At 39.0% G+C, this 17,421-nt stretch overlaps 1 protein-coding gene across 1 annotated transcript in view; it reads left to right on the top strand.

Annotated features, from left to right (window-relative positions):
* The window catches only part of JAKMIP3 (Janus kinase and microtubule interacting protein 3), a 127,403-nt gene that overhangs the window by 92,390 nt on the left and 17,592 nt on the right, over window positions 1-17,421 (top strand). The window contains exon 21 of the mRNA XM_045025746.1: window positions 1,121-2,445. Coding sequence (XP_044881681.1) covers window positions 1,121-1,306 — 186 coding nt within the window. The 3' untranslated portion in view covers window positions 1,307-2,445. The remainder of the gene's footprint in view (window positions 1-1,120; window positions 2,446-17,421) is intronic.

Raw genomic sequence — 17,421 nt, 5'->3', positions numbered from 1 at the left:
GAGATTCTGCTCAGTTTTGCAGACTCAAGAGGTTCAGTTGAGCAGTCAGAGACTCTGAACCTTTGGAAGTTCACCCATCACTACTTATTTCTCTTCCTTTCAAATGACAGTTTTGCCTTCCTCTTGTCTGTAACCATGGCTTATTTCTCACTAGACACACTGTAAATTCTTTTTTTCTTTCTTTCTTTCCTTCCTTCCTTTTCTCCTTCCTCCCCTATTTCCTTTTCAGTTTTTATTTTTGTTTTTATTTTTCTCTTTAGCTTTCATTCTTTGGTCATAGTTCATCAGCCCACGTACGGATGGTAAGTATTTTGTTTGCTGATTATCTCCTGTTTCTGGTCCAATAATTGTCAACCTTCAGGGCCCCTCTTCACTATGCAGGCTGCATCTGTAGTGTTGTCAGGTCATCATAAAGTCACTTGATAATGGAAATATCTAAAGAATTTGAAACATATGGAAAAGAATAAGGCATCCTTAAATGATCTCTGTATATAGGCTGAACAAATTCTAATTTAAGATTTCTCCATGCAAAGGGAAGGACAAGGAAGGCACTAACTACTAAAGAAGTAAAAACAACCCCACTAAGCTGCTAGAAAATTGAAAAATAATGTCAGTTTATCGGTAGTCACATGATGGCAGATTATATTCTGGCATGAAGAAGTTGCTATAGCTAGCCATTATTCAGTAATCTTATTCAATATGAATCCATTATGTATTTTCAGTATCCAGCTAGGCTTGCATGATGCAGAGTTTGTTTTAGGCTGAGTCACTTCTGTAATCTTGTCATATTTTCAGATCTAACTGCCAGAAATTGTTTTCTTTAAAAGCATTATGTCTCAGGGAACCTTACATTGTTCAAATGTAAATTTTCTGTTCTGTTGAGCGTGACCGTGTCTTTAAGGAAATAATGGGAAATATTTGTTGGATAATTGATGGCATTGTATGGGACAATTCCTGCTGTACATAACAACGTAATGCAAATCCTCTATTATATGAATAGTCTAGTTTAAGTTATCATAGATTGTGAATGTGAACCTTATAGATATTTTATGCGTGTTATTTTTTTTTCCTGGATATACTTTCCTTTGATCCCATGTCTTTGAAAATTTTCTTGTTTCAGACTACTGAGGAAGCTAGAAATGCTTATATTCTTATTGAGCAAGACAGCATTGGTTACCAAGGTGAAATAAAAAAGAAGACATTACGATTTCCAGAAGCCCAAATATATATTTTGTCACTGAAGACTGGGAATATAATCTTTTTGACCCTTTTAGACAATGAATTAGGATTTATGGTAATTTCTTAAAGTGGAGTCTGCTCTTCTGATGTCTATGACTGTACATTTTTATAAGCTAGAATTAGAACTGTCTAAGAAGAAAGCCCAAAAAAATTAAAAAAAAATTAACAATTACAGGCTTCTCTACAGGAAGCCCCGTCTCTGCTGCTTGAAACAACTTTCAGCTTTACATAAAAAGCAGTATCCTAATTCAGATAAAGTGAATATATTTTGGTTCCCTGCTAAGCAGGTAGTAAACTTCTTCTGTAAAGAAGTGATCATGTCCTGTTTTATACGTCACTCATGTATATGTGTTACTTGTAGTTATATAAATACATGTCTTGAAGAAAGATTTTAAAAAGAGTTCCAGACTAATCTGTGATGAAAACATAAATGTGAATGAAATGAAGCATTGTATTCCAAGATGTTTTTCCTTCAGTTGAAATGGGAAGTAGAACTAATTCATCTGATAATTTCAGAAGAATGTATTTCTTTTCCATAGCACAGGGTATGTATAATGGTTTGTTGAATATCCCAAGCACTTAATGATGGTGGGGAGGTGTGTCTACAAAGTTCTGAACCTTTAGAATGTGAAGGTTTCATTTGGTTCTGAAGTTTCAGCAAACTATGCTCTGTAATACTAAGAGAAAAATGGCACAATAATGTATCATGCACTTAAGTTCCTCAATGAAGATGAAGCATTCAACAGTGTCCCATGGAAACTTTGAACCTGTAAAGGGAATAGAAGTGAAAATGTGTCGTCACTGATCTGAATGTCCAGAATGCTGGAAGGTGGGAATGTGTGTAAAAAGAGAAGATTTGATTAATCTGAGAAAAGAAAGCACAAGCAAGGACGGTGGAAATCCCTGATTGTATCTCTTGGATTTAAATGTTAGAAAAATGAAAAAAAAATTGTCTTCTGTAGAAAGATATACAAAGAAAAGACTCTGAAAGAAAGCACACAAATGTACTTCACCAAAAAGTAACAAGAGAAATTGAAACAAAGTGCCAAAATCTGGATTTACCAATGAATATATAAAAAGCATCTCATCTGGCCTTTTCCACAACTGCTGTGTATCTAAAATAGGGAGCAGAGAGATGATGAAGAAACTGTACCTATTCTTTGGGAAGCATAACTGAGAAAGCAAAACGAAAGAAGTTACTGAAAGGTAAGAAGAAATGTCTAGCAGATCATTGATTTGCTTACACTTTTGTAAGTACAAGAATAGGGTTTGATCCTGCAGTCCTCACTCAAGGCAACATTGTTTTAAGTACAGTATAGAGGAAACTCTGACCTGATCAGAATTTGTTGTAAATGTTATGTATCCACTTTTCATTTTAGGCAGTGGCCTCATGTATTATATTTCAGTATAATAAATAACAAATGATCATTTTATTCTCTAGATCCATGTTTCCTCTTAATCAAAAATACTTTTAAACTTATCAAAGACTATCAAATTTGTACAAACCCACAGACAATCATATACATGTAACGGGAATGAATAGTTGTTTCCTTTTGGGATATAAAAGACTGAAAACTTTCCTAAATAACGTATATCTGTTTAACACTTTAACATAGCTTTTCTTCAGTGGAGTAATTTATGCTTGTGCTTAGTTATCTGTATGCTTAGCAAGAAGAGAACTGTGCCTGTTGTTTAAATTCAACCACAAAATTATTTGAAATTGGTTTTGTTTCAAGTCTGTGCTGCATGATTCAGAGGAGGGACTTGAAGGGGGTGTCCCACATCTCAGGTGAGTGTCTTAACCAGTGGGCTCTAGAAGTCAATCTTTCTCTCTCTTTCTCACTTTGTCCCTGGCCCAATGAATATTTAATTATTTATACCCTGCATAGATTGAGAGAGAGACAGAGACTGGTTCTAGAGCCCTGAAAAAAATTAACTGTTTTTCAGCCAGCTCTACAGTTCATTAGTGTAGTAGTAAGCAGAGTAATCACAATAATGCCTATGTACTTCTTTTGCAGTTCCCACTAAAGTGGGAACTAACTCGTTATTGTTTTATATCCAGCTCACATCATTGTATTCCAGTTCTACAAGGTGAAATTTGTTTTCGTGAGTTCAGAGTTCAGTCATTGCATTAGAGCTAGTGCCCAGATTTTGGCTCTGCCACACCATTTAGAATGCATCTGAGTGAATATGCACCACTCAAAACCAAACCTTGCTTTTGGGTTCATAATGGGGAATGTCATGCTAATTCACACACAATCTATTTAGAACTTTGGATCCTGTGAACCGTGCGAACTCAGGGCCACCCAGAGGATTCCGGGGGCCTGGGGTCTTCGGCAGCGGGGGGCCCTTCCGTTCCGGGACCCGCTGCCGAAATGCCCCGAAGACCCGCGGCGGGCCCCCCCACCACCGAATTACCACCAAAGCGGGACCCGCTGCTGAAGTGCAGCCCGGTCTTCAGCGGTAATTCGGCAGCAGGGGGCCCCCACCGCGGGTCTTCGGGGCACTTTGGCGGTGGGTCCGGGAACGGAAGGGCCCCCCGCCGCCGAATTACTGCTGAAGACCGAGCTGAACTTCGGCGGCGGGTCCCGCTTCGGCAGTAATTCGGCGGCGGGGGGTCCTTCTGCCCCGGAGCGGAAGGACCCCCCCCCCCACTGCTGGCGAAGACCGGGAGCGGAAGAAGCTCCTGGGCCCGGCCCCGCAAGAGTTTTCCGGGCCCCCCGGAGCGAGTGAAGGACCCCGCTCCAGGGGCCCCGAAAAACTCTCGTGGGGGCCCCTGTGGGGCTCGGGGTCTGGGGCAAATTGCCCCTCTTGGCCCCCCCTCTGGGAGGCCCTGTGCGAACTAGGTTTTATGCAAAACTTTTCAAACCCATTTTGCACTGAGCTTGTCAGTTTGCACAGCTCTTATCAGATGGTCAGGAATTTTCTGATGAAACTTATTTAATCAGAAAAAATGCTGATTCGCTGAACCAAAATTGTCTGAGAAAGGGTCAGTTTCAGTCACTCTCCTGATTCAAAATATTTCTTAAAAAAGTTTTGAAATTGTGAAAACATCCTGTTTGACACTTTCATATATCAATTTTGTTTTAAAATTAGGTTATTTATGCTAAAAAGGGTTTTGTTTTAAAAAAAAAGTCAAAATCTGAATGAAATGTTCCACAATTATCAAACAAAACATTTTGATTGACCCAAGCCAGAAATGTTTCCAAGATTATCAGTTTGCAAACATTTTTGAGATTTTTGACTTTTTGTCCAGCTTTGGGATGGGAATTTTTTTGCTGTCTCAAAGTCTTTCAAAATTGGAAAAATATTTGCCACCCCAGCTCCATACAGAAGCATTAGAAGAAACTATTCCCTAATTATCATTGTTTTCAATGAGATTATCATGATAGATTATAACTCAATTACTGTGCAATCAATCATATCACCATTAGCAGAAGAGGACTAAAAATATAAGCATTTTCTCTTTCCATTTCACCCATATGTCCCTCCTCTTGTAATTTTTTTCAATTACATTTAGTTTTTTAATAAGAGTTGGAATCAAGGCAGAAAGATCAGATCTTGATTTGAATTTCCCCAAAGTTTAAAGGTGTTTGAATGCAGGGTATTGGTTTGTCCCATTTATTTAACTTTTTAAAAAATGTAAACAGATAAGGGAGAGTATGGACAGTTTGCATGGGACAAATAGGAAGTGTTATAAATGATCATTCTGAATTGGTACTGTCAGATTTAGTAATGCATATTGTTCTCATATAGTTACAGGTACATAAATTGCTGTCATGTTCATTCTTATGAATGTACCCTTCTTTGTGTCATTTTCTTTGAACCCACAAGACAGTCTAGTGTCCCAAAGGAGCTGATATGTCTCAAATTTAGCAGTCTAACATTTTAAAGACAGGGTGTGCACAGCTGCTAAATTATGCTCAACCAGCCAATGAGAGCAATGTGATTTATATGCTTGGCAGCACATGACAAGAAGCTCAATTAAATAAGATAAAGAAAAAAATTCAGATCTAGTGTAATCAGATTAGAACTACAGCTAACCAGGAAACTTGGGGTGACTGAGGTAAAAGGTGACAATGGAAAAAAACAACCACCACAAAGACTCCTAAAGACAGCAAAGATAAACTGGTTCCAGTCAACCCAAAACTTTGCATATTCCTCAATCTTTTCTGAGGTTTGTGCACTGTTGTGCTTCCTAGTTATTGCTGGCATGGGAATTGGATTACAGTGGAGAGAACTTGAAGCTAATGAAGGGTAAGAGCATTTATACCCCACTATATATTTAACAAGCGCTACGGTATAAGGATGTCAACGTGAGTGGCTCTGGCGCTAAATGAAAAACTGAAGGCTTCAGTCATAAAGTAACCTCAGCAAAAAAGTCTCTCTACCAATCTAGATTAACAGTGAATATTCTCAAATCATACATCTCCTCATTTATACATTTATATGCATTCCCATTTACATACTTATGGTTGTAGTAAAAGCTGTGTTATCCGGCACTTTATCAACCAGAAAGCTCTGTTAACCGGCATTTCTGGTATCTCCCAATACAAATCTTCAATCTAGTAACTGGGACTAGTATCCTGCCCAGGAGGTTATGCAATTGCACATTCTGCACTCTACTTTTATGCAAAAGAGGCAGAAGACAACTAAGCAAGCTGATATCAGGGATTTATTCAAAAAAGCAGCTTCCAGGGTATGTCATAGGGTCATTACAGATTCAGTCCAATCTCCTATACCTTCTAAATCTGCAATGATAATTAATGTTGATAATGATGACCCCGAGGCACTGCAAGATCCTGAAGTGCTTTCTGAATCATCAAAGAAAGATTAAATTATGCTTAGTATGGTTTTAGTGGTAAGTGTATTTTTAGTGAACTGGGTGTATGCCATGCATTGCCTATAGTGATATGTAGTGTCATAAGATAACCTGTTGTATAGAAAACTTTACCTGTATACACCTAAGTGCTTCAAGAAACCAGCCACTCTACAGTGCAGTACTACTATTGGATTGGTGAGTATCTGTATACTATTTTATACTTTATTCATTGTATTGTATTCTAATTCTTGGAAAATTGGTATTCCATTCATAGGTATAACTCTTAATTAACTGGAATTTTTGACTAACCGGCACCCCCCATTCCTCCGACATGCCAGATAACAAAGCTTTTACTGTACATTCTATAGCTATAACCATAAAATGTGTACTATTCTATCATCTCATTAGATTTGCATCTGTTGCAAATACAAGATGTCTCAAAAGGTAATTAGGGCTTCTTGAAAATTTTTGTTTGAAACTATTTTTCAACCGAAAGTTGGGTTTTCAAAACTCTATTTTTTTCTCCAAAAAGTATTTGTTCTTCATGGAAAATTTTGATTTTTCATCAAAAACCCAAGTATCCCAAACTAAAATGTTCTCAGATTTCTGCTGAAAACTGAAAAATTACTATCTGCCACTCTACTTCATTATCTAGCTTGATTTCCTAATATGTGTTCATTTTCAGTTTGGTAGAGAGCTTTGGTGAATAGGGCTTTTATGAGCTGAAATGAGCCTTTAACCACACATCATTTCTAAATTTCAGTGCACAGCTCAAACGCATCCCTTTTGGTTACTGAATTTAAATGAGGCCAGACAATTCTCCACAAACAGTGAGACATGTTTTGGTAGCTGGAAAGGGTGGGCGTCATTGGAGTAGTTTCCGAGACATAGAACTGATCATCAGAATCAGCCACAGGAGGGAGCTACAACCAAAAAATAACTAAACTGTACAATATTTTTTGCTTTTGTGTTTTGTCAGGTTGCTTGCTTTGTTACATAGTTTGGAGTTTTAGGATGATTGTGTTCTCTTAATTCTTTTGTATAATGTGTATTTTAAATTATACTTGAGATCTTAGAACTGTAAGGATAGGTATTGTTTGCACAAGTCAAAATAAGAAAATACCTTCAGGTAATACTACTCAAAAATCTAGCCATTGTAGTTCAGCCATAGAAAAACAATAATTCATTTTCCTACATTTCAATCTTATAAACCAGTGTATCTGTTGAAGTACCAGTTGGCTGACAGAAATCAATTACTTAGGGATACCTTTTCATTGTGATGTGCAAGTAGTTGCAGTCCATTCTTGTTAATAGTCAAAGGAAGTATACATTTCAGTGGAAACTTGGCCTTAAACACACTGAGCTGTGTGTGTATGTACGTACCTGTGCCTGTGTATTATATACAGAGCTCTATGTAGCTTGAAATCTTGTCTCTTTCACCAGTAGAAGTTGGTCCAATCAAATTTATCACCTCACCCACCTTGTCCCTCTATTATATATAACACCCACAAAGACACAGACACACACCCACACACAAACGCACATGCTTTATGAAATAAGACTTTCAGAGCTAAACCTCAGCAGTTGCCAGTAAGCTGAAATCACACTCACACGCACACGCACATGACCAAAATAGTACCTTCACACCCAATCACCTACCTGCAGGCCCGTGTTTTGTGAGTGCAATTACATATTTATGCATATCCACACATTCAGCAAAATCCTAAGAGGTGCTGAGCCTGCATCCCTGACCCTCTTCTGCACCCCAACCCCCTGCCCTAGCCCTGATCCCCCTCCTGCCCTCTGAGTCCCTCGGTCCCAGCCCAGAGCACCCTCCTGCACCCCCAACCACTCATCCCAGCCCCACCCCAGAGCCCACACCCCCAGCTGGAGCCCTCACCTACCCTGCCCTCATTCCACAGCTGAATTTTGATTATGGAGGCTTCATGACATTGGTTGGGGTTAGTTCCAGCTGGAGCAAAGCTGTGAACACTTTTTCAGTGATTTTTGCCTAGAAATGGGAGGTTGGAGACATCATAGTAATTTTCAAGGTCATTGGCATTCCTTGTTGGTTTCTTGAGAAGTGACTGCACTATTGCATGCTTCAGGAATATGGTTAGCTGAGTTTCCCCAAAATAATCATTAATAATTTTGATCAGTAGAGGTCCTAATTGGGTCCTGTCATGGGCAGGGATCCTACATGGCAGACTGCATGTTCCTCAGAGCTTCTAGTCCGTGTATTTGTTAGATAGGTCTACATTCTATTATGGATGTTGGTATGGACTCAGCTTTTTCATTTAAGAAAGGCTTTGAAAAGAAGCTATTTCATACAATGTCTCTAAATAGATCTTGGGCATAATACATTTTGCTATTTAAATTATGATCATTATAGTGAATATTTTACACTGTCACTAAATTAGGTGTATTACACTAAAGGTGATCTGAAAGCCAATGGATTGCATTCAGACCTAGTGAACACAGATGTGGCTACCATTGCAGGAGACCATGGCCATTTACACTGGAGCTTAGTTTGTCCCTATGACCCTATTTCTTTTTGTAGATAATTAGCTTTCTTTAGATTGGTTTGTTTAGTAGACAATCAAATTGCTCCTTTTATTGTTGTGCCTTAAGTTCCAGAAGTGATTATTTTGTTGTTGCTTTTAGGAAGCCAGGAAGACAAATTTTCCATAGAAGCTCCATGGGGGCACAGGCACTGATTTTTGTTTTTGCTGATGGGTGCTCCTGTCTGCCCCTCCCCTCCTTGTGAGTGGCATGTGGGGCCTGGAGGGGAAGAGACCAAGTGGGGCTGGGGCCACGGGGGAAGACACCGAGCGGGGGCAGAGCCTTGGGGCTGAGTTCAGGCAGAGCAGGAGCTGGGGCCGTTGTCTGGGCGCTAGGGCCCACAAAAGAATAATCCAGCCCCTTATTTTTTTCTGTGGATGCTTGAACCCTGGATCACCACAGAGTCAGTGCCTGTGCATGGGGGAATTTCTGACCTACAAGTGCTTGAGTTTCACTTTATTATCTTATCAGTTGCACTCTTTACATAAATTTCATACGTTTTGTTTTTAAAAATAGCTGTAACTGGCTTATTTTACAGGGGCAAATTCTGCTCACCTTTGCACTGGTGTAAATCTTGAGTAACCTTTTTGACCTCAACAGAGAGCAGAATTTGGCTCAAAGTATGTGAACTGTATTACTCTGAAAGCATTTTCCTACAGATAAAAAAACTGCCGATGTGTATAAAAGCAGAGGATGTCTGGCTGCACAATACTTCTGCTTCAGTGTTTCACCCATTTTAAACAAACGGAAATGCATTGAGATGACAATGCCGACCTGAATTTACATCTAGAGATGAGATTAGATAAAGGTCCTGAGGCAGGAATAATGACATCATTATTGCTTGAGGACAGTTTAAGCACAGTGCAGAATTGAAGCACAGCTGGGGAAACTATTCGGTCATGGAGAGGTTTCAGTTCATAAAATAAGAGGCTGCGATTTACTATTTTAGTGATTCCTACTGGCAGACAATTTGAAAAAGATCCTGCTGCATTTCTCCTTGTAATTTAAGCATTTGTTTTATTATTGTCATCATTTAAGATGCTATCTCAGTACCAAACAAACCCTCATGACAGGACAGTTTGTTAAATTGAACTTGACATATGTAAAAAAAACCAGAACATTTAAATGGCTACTACATGATTCGAAAGTTGAAAAATATGCAATTTCATACTTTAATTGACTATGAAATATAGTACTTAAAATGTTAAATATTATAAGAGTGGGACAGGGATAGCTCAGTGGTTTCAGCATTGGCCTACTAAACCCAGGGTTGTGAGTTCAATCCTTGAGGGAGCCACTTAGGGATCTGGGGCAAAAATTGGTCCTGCTAGTGAAGGCACAGGGGGCTGGACTCACTTGACCCTTCAAGGTCCCTTCCAGTTCTAGGAGATTGGTATATCTCCAATTATTTTTTTTTTAAGCAGCCAAGACCAAAAATTAGAAACAAAATTAGAAAAGACCATTCAATTAGAAACAAAGATGAAAACGGCAGCACATACTTTGCCTCTACGCTCTGTAGAGGCTGTGTCCAGTAGTTTGCACATTCTGCAGCAGACACTGCTAAATGAAGCTACTGGAAACTCAGTGATGTCACTACAGAGGGGCCAGTTCAGACATTTTCTTTGGGTTTTACCTGTTCAGTTTCTCATTCCATGGTGAATTTTGCTTTGAACTCCAGAGGTAAATGAGCCCAAAACATAAATGTAAAACTCAGTCTAAATGGTGCTGAGTTTTACCTGGTTTCCTATGAAAGGCACATAACACTATGAACTTCACACAGTTACAACACAAAACCATTATTCAGTCCAGGGTTTTGCAAAACATGGTCTGCATTCACTCAGAAAGAATCACAAACATGGTCTGCATTCACTCAGAAAGAATCGCAAATATTTTCATACCCTTAGTCTGAGTTTTGAATTGGTAACAAAACTTGAAACCAAGGAAAAATTCATGTCAGTTTCCAGTCACACTGTAAAGGTTTTGGGAAGTTCTTCTACTAGACTATTTTCAGCATTATTTCCTGAGTGTGAAAGCAAGATTGTGGCAAGATCATTCTTGCCTCATCTCTTTGGAAACTAAGCTGTTTAGACTAGAATAAAAGATCTGAAAAACTATTGTTACTTTATCTGACCTGAGATACAGTACTTTGAGATCCACACAGGAAAAGAGCACAACAAGAGAGGTATTATTATTGCTAGATTAAAGATAGACCTGGACTGCAAAGCTCAGATGCACACCTGGACTCTCCTGAAGTTCATTAGTGCTCACATCTGATATTTGGTTCAGGCCCATTTCTTCTTGTTACAGTGCTTGGGCAAATTAAGAACTACTAGACAATCCCAGTACAATGTTTTATTTGTATAAACATCTCAGTAGTCACATAGACATCCATTCTTGTTTGTTGCTAAGACTGTTTTGTATAAGACCAGTTTATAAATGTCCTTTCTCCTTATGATGGCATTAAATTCACCAATGAAAGCTTCCCTCCATATTAAAAGTTGTGTAAAACGTTGTGTATATCAATGGCACAGATTCTTTGCAGTGCCTACTTACCCTGTCGCAGCACAATAAGCGCCTATTGCCATCCCTCCACTGGAAAGACTCAATTTCGGGTGTGTCAGGCCTTCATAAAATACAGGGTTAAAAGCTCAATTACCATTTAAAAGGGTCCTTACATCTGTTAAGCTTCTTCACAGCTGTTGCATTTGAGGCAGTTACAGTATTTATTGGTAAAGAATTGATTGTTCCCATCTGCCAGTGATTCTCTGTGATGTCCTTGGTATGAGGCACATAACAGACTATTGTTTATTCTGTTTAGTCATATTTGTGTTTGTAGTCCAGAAAGCTTTAAATGGTTTCAGGATAGAGATTGTCATCGGAAGACGAAACCTTAGCTGGTAGAGACATTTTAGCATACCAAGAGACTAGATAACCTCTGCGTGACATGACTGATTCTTGACATGCTTTGTTGGTTAAACAAATGCTGCAGCAGTGGAAAAAAGTTTCCAAATAATAATAGAAGGGTTAAGGAGAATGGGTTTCCGGAGTTGTCTCAGAGAACAATAAAAGAGGAAGGTGTTCTGATCAGCCTGAGAGTGACTCAGTTTTCAATGAGTCACATTTTTAAAAAGCTACAATGTAATTAGATATGTCTCCCATCTGTCTCAGCAGGTTGGGGGAACTTGATGGGGCCAACTGTGATGGGGGAACACTCACTAAGGGACACGATGTAGAGCCTCTCGCTGGCACACATTGGCCAGCTGGAGGGGAGGGGTGCTGATTGGTCGCTATTCCCCAGCTCCCAGGACTATACCGTGCATGTGGGCCCGGTAGAGCCTCTTTCGGCTCCATTCCAACAGTCCCGCCTTTCCCACCCGAGCTAGGAATGGGAACCCGGACAGACAGATCCTGCAGGACTAGCCAATTGCCCGTTTGGGGGTCAGGAAGGAATTTTTCTCTCATGGGCCAATTGGCAGAGGACAGGGGAGTTTTTTACCTTCCTTGCGGCACCTTCAAGCCACAGTGGATTAAGTAGGAATGTGCTTAGTATCTAACTGAGATACTGGGCTGATTTGTTTATTCATCACAACTTGTGGTCAGATTCCAGTGTGGTTAAGAGAGTGAAATGAACAGTCTCCAGAGGTAAAAGACCTGGGATTTTGGTGATGAGTTAGGGTGAGACCTTGCAGCCTTTGCATGTTGAGGTCAGACCTTGTGGTCCTTGCAGGCCGAGGTCCCCACCCTTCTGTACCCTCTCTCCCCCTCGTCTGGGGGAGTGGTGCTTGGACTCAGAGAGAGCAGAGTCCTGAGGGGTAGGCTAAAGAGAACCTATCCAGCATTATTTATATGGTAAAGTGACCTGTAATACTAATTAAATGCCTGGTATAGGAGAGTGTGGGTGATGGGTGGGTAGCGCCCCTCCTCTGTGTTAAAGTTTAATAAAAGTTGTGGCCTGCCACTTAATTCCATGTATGTGTTTGTCCTTGTTTTGCTGCTGCGTCTGCCTCAAACAGTTTTCCTTCATGTGGGTGTTATTTTAGGGGAAGGAGTGTATGGTATTCTTTTCTGTAGTATAAAATCAATGGATTAGCATTTCGTAAATGGAATCCAAACTCATTCTTAGCTAAATACTGAACTGAGATGTGCGCCTCATGAATCTAGGCCAGTGAGTATATTTTTTAATAAGTACAGGCTTTTTACTGAATTCTTTAAAAAATAACCGTTGGCCCACAAGTCTTTAAATTTCAAGCTTTAAAAAAATTCTGCTTCTTAGCACTGGCAGTACCCTGTGACATAACAAGTAAAACCAGCATATTTTATGATTTAACTACTATCATTATGCAGCTGAAGGCCATACAGAACACAGCAAACTCAGTATTAGCCTGAAGTAAAGGTTTAATTAGCTATTAAAGCTGTTGTGTTTAACATCATACTCTGACTTAATTTTAAAAGCATTACATTTGTGAATCACTAGTGATATATTACTTATTTCTCAGTAATTCCAATTTTTAATCTTTTTGCTGAATATAATATTTCTTTCCAAGCCTTGCAACAATCAAAAGAAGGTTATTAAATTGACATGTTATAACAATGAATAGTAAAAAAATGCATAGATTATTGAGGGCTTTTTATCTGGTGGCCTTGGTCATCTAAGTAGCATTTTGTCATTGCACCCTCTAATTAGAACCAGCATTTCTACATTCCACTACACACTCCAATTGGAGTGATCTTCAGCTTTCACTGATCTCTTCATCACACTGAGATCCCTCTTCACAGAGCAACTATCACACAATGCATTTGCACTATAAACAACTCTTGCAAGGAAGCATATTTCACGTCAAGTTCTGAAAGCCAATGCATATTTTAAAGCTATAACTCCCAGTGCTCCCTGGGACATTAGACGTGTCAAACACACAATACTGTCCACTTCTAGCAACCTCAAGAGAAGATCCTCAAAGTGAGGATCCTGCACTTTCTACAACAAAACAAACTATAAGTATCTCTATATTTTCCCCAATGCTAACAGAATTCTACATTTTGTAGAAATTAGAAACACTTCTACAGGTACAGACATCTTATCTACTACATGGACACTTAATCCACCCCTTTTCTAAGAAGATATAATCATGTTTGATTCTCCTGTCCTGTTTTTTGGGTATTAAAACTTTTAGGGAACCTATTTGTATGGTTATTGTTTAAAAGATCATTGTAGTCCATATGAAACAGAAAAAGCCAGGGGCCAAATCATCAGCAAATATTTGAAATCTATGGAAATTAACTTACATTGTACTTAAACTTTTTTTAAAATAGGACATAATATTCATCTCTATAAATAAGAAGGAAGTGTGGTCAATGGTTAGATCACATAACTTTTATGCATCTTATTTTCCTTATCTGTAAATTGGAATATTAATGCCCATTGGTACTCACTTTTTAAAGCACTTTGAGATTTATTATTGATTTTATAGTATTACCTGCTACTCACTAAATGCTGGATTCAAACAAATATTTATATGGCTTCTAACCCTAAAATATTGTGGCTGTGTTGGTATTATGTGGGTAAGAGGAATTCAAGGGTACACCTCAAGCTACTCTCTTTGGATTTAGAGCAGTATAACTGACATCAGAATCTGACCCTAATGAAAATACAAGCCCAAATTCTAATTTCAGTTACAGGTATAAATCCAAACCATGCACTTCATAATTATATTCATTTATAATCAGCTCATAACAGCATTTTCTTTTTCTTTTCTTTTTCCCAACACATTAGCCACCTCATGCCGAGTGCTTGAGAGAGAATGTGTCTATATTTACAAATAAATATACCCTTTAACTCTTCATTCACCTAGTGCCTGATCCAAAGCCAGCTGAAGTGAATAGGAGTCTTCCATTGACTGTAGTGGATATTGGATCAGGCCCTGAGTTCACAAATTAAAATACTAAAAGACATTGTTTTAAACTACATATTTCCACATAAAAATAGGTAAAAATACCTATTTCCAGAGGACCAGATCTGATATATTGGTGGGTTGGGAAACCTGGCCACACTGAAGTCAATGCCAAAACTCCTGTTGATTTCAGTGGAACCAGGATTTCACCCCTTTACTCAGATCAACTGATGTCTTACTCCATGAATAGTTCAATTGACTTAACTGGGACTACTTGTAGAGTAAGGTACAATTCAGTGTGAGTAAGGATATCACTAACTGGCCTTGAGTTTAGGTGCTTTTTTCTAATCTAGGCAAGTCTCCAGTATTTTAGAATCTGTAATTGCAATGTCTTTAATATTTGCTTGTGACAGGTTTGTAGTGTCCTGTCTCCCTCCTCTTGTTAGCTCTCCTGCAATTGATTCTTACTCCTTTCACGTCTTAGCAGAAATCCTTTAAAAAGTTTATACAGTGGTCAGTCAAAACAAACCATTTACATAGCCCCCGCTCTCCTTTATTTGCATTTAGTGGTTATGTCAAGGTTGTTGGTTTTTTTAAATGAATTACTGAACTGTTCGTTTCCCCTGAATCATTTTAAGGGTCAAAGATGAAAGAGATTTGAAATCTCATTTATAATCTAATCAGTTTTGTCTCACTTTTGTGATGGGAATGGAGAAATATAATTTGTCAGTTTGCTGAGCCATTTAATTCTATTTTTTGTTATTGCATATGTCATAACTATGCATAACTAATGAGTTTATTTTAAAATCATTTGTTTTTTCAGTAGACTCATCTGTTTAAAGAGTGTCTTTTCTTTTTCAGTGCAAGACATATTTAAAATAAATTCCATAGTGGGGCAGACATTCTGGGTTAGCAAATATATATAAGAATCTCCTTAAACAATTGAATATATCTGATAAATGTTAGGGGCATTTTTTTTAAAGAAAAAGCATAAATTATACATGCAGTGAAATGAGAAAATTGCTTTAAAGGAAGTTCAAACACTGGTCTATCTTAATGGGCGTCCATAGGACTTCAGAGATTGGAAGATTTGTGTATGATTCTCTAAAGTATTTGCTCTGCCTGTTCATTCAAATCCAGATTATAATGAACAAATCCAATTTACTTTAACACAAACCATGAAGAAATAAATAATTAAACTGATACCTACATTTCAATCACTTTGTGGGGGTTTTTTTTGTTTGGTTGGTTGATTGTTTTGGAATGTTAACCATCTGTTTGCTAAGCAATCTCTGATCTCTCTTTTTTTTGTTTGCTTTGATTCTTTTCTTGGGAAATACAATTAGTTTGTTCATATTAACATACATAGTTGAACTCTGAAGTACAATTACAGTCAATGTTCTGATACTTTCTAATATAAATTTGATTTGGATACATTACCTCAGGGCCTGACCCTATAAACCTAACTCATGCGACTAGTCCCATTTAGCTCAACAGGACTAATTGTATGACTAATTAGTACTCATCATGAGTAAGGGTTGCAGATTCAGGGCTTTATACATTAACAGGTTACTTATGATGGATATAATGCTTTTGGACATATTAAAGATAATTCTGGCAGTGCTAGTCATTAGACCTGTCATATGATACATTTACAAACTGCTGCTAATATACCAAAGGAGCTTATGTATGGCTGTCACAACATGGTTCACCATGGAGCAGTAGGGGTTAGGAAACTCCTTCCCAAACACCTTCCAGAGTATAAGCTAGACTAGGGGTCAGCAACCTCTGGCACACGTCTTGCCAGGGTAAGCACCGTAGCGGGCCGGGCCAGTTTGTTTACCTGCTTCATCCACAGGTTCAGCTGATCACGGCTCCCACTGGCTGCGGTTTGCTGCTCCAGGCCAATGGAGGCGTCAGGAAGCTGCGGCCAGCAGATCCCTCAGCCTGCGCTGCTTCCCACAGCCTCCATTGGCCCGGAGTGGTGAACCGTGGCCAGTGGGAGCTGTGATCGGCCGAACCTGCAGACATGGCAGGTAAACAAACTGGCCTGGTTCTCCAGGGTGCTTACCCTGGTGAGCCACATGCCAGAGGTTGCGAGCTCCTGGCACAGACTTTGTAACATTTAAAATTGGACTTTGCAAATATAACAGAGGGGAGAAAACTAGCATTTAAGAAGGCCAGAGAGTATGGGTGTGAGGTGAAGACAGCATGTTCTCTCTATCTGCTTCACCCCAACAACACCTACAAGCCAGCAGAAGACCATCCATATGAGCTCTGCATAGTCAGGGTTCTGCAGATTTCTGGGGATTAACATAGAACAGGAGAAGTTGTCTCCACTGAGTGTCTGTTTTCTGTGGCTCACTTCTGTTGGACTCAGCAGATTTCTCAATGGAAATCTGTGCAACAGTTAATTCTGCTAGAATCAGCTTTCAGACTCCTCTCTGGCTATTAACCACCCAGAATGACTGCAAAGGGAAAGACCATTCCAAATATGGCCCAATATCCTTTGGGGAAAGCAGAGTACTTCCCCCTAGAATGCTGGTCTTCACACAGTTTTCAGACTATAAATGAAATGCTGGCCCCACTGAAGCCAATGGGAGTTTTGCCATTGACTTCAATGGGACCAGTTTTTCATCTTGTGTCTACTTCTCCCTCCCCAAATCCCTCCACTGTGAAGGAAGCATGCAGCTCCACCAGAGATTCTGGAGAAGTTTTGCTTCTTCGTGGGTTTTTCCAAAGTTTATAGTTAATTTTACTGTTAAATTGCTGTAAGTACGGCAACGTGTTTGAGACTTAGAGATGGATAAAGAGAGAGTTAGAATGAACAGCATGAACTATAGGATACTAGCATGTACTAGTAAAACTACTATGGTCACTGAGTTAGGAGCATTGTAAAATGGATGGAAT

The sequence above is a fragment of the Mauremys mutica genome, chromosome 7, assembly GCF_020497125.1.
Source record: "Mauremys mutica isolate MM-2020 ecotype Southern chromosome 7, ASM2049712v1, whole genome shotgun sequence".
Taxonomy (NCBI): Eukaryota; Metazoa; Chordata; order Testudines; family Geoemydidae; genus Mauremys; species Mauremys mutica.
Note: the sequence above shows the minus strand (reverse complement) of the source record. Positions and strands in the feature narration are given on the sequence as shown.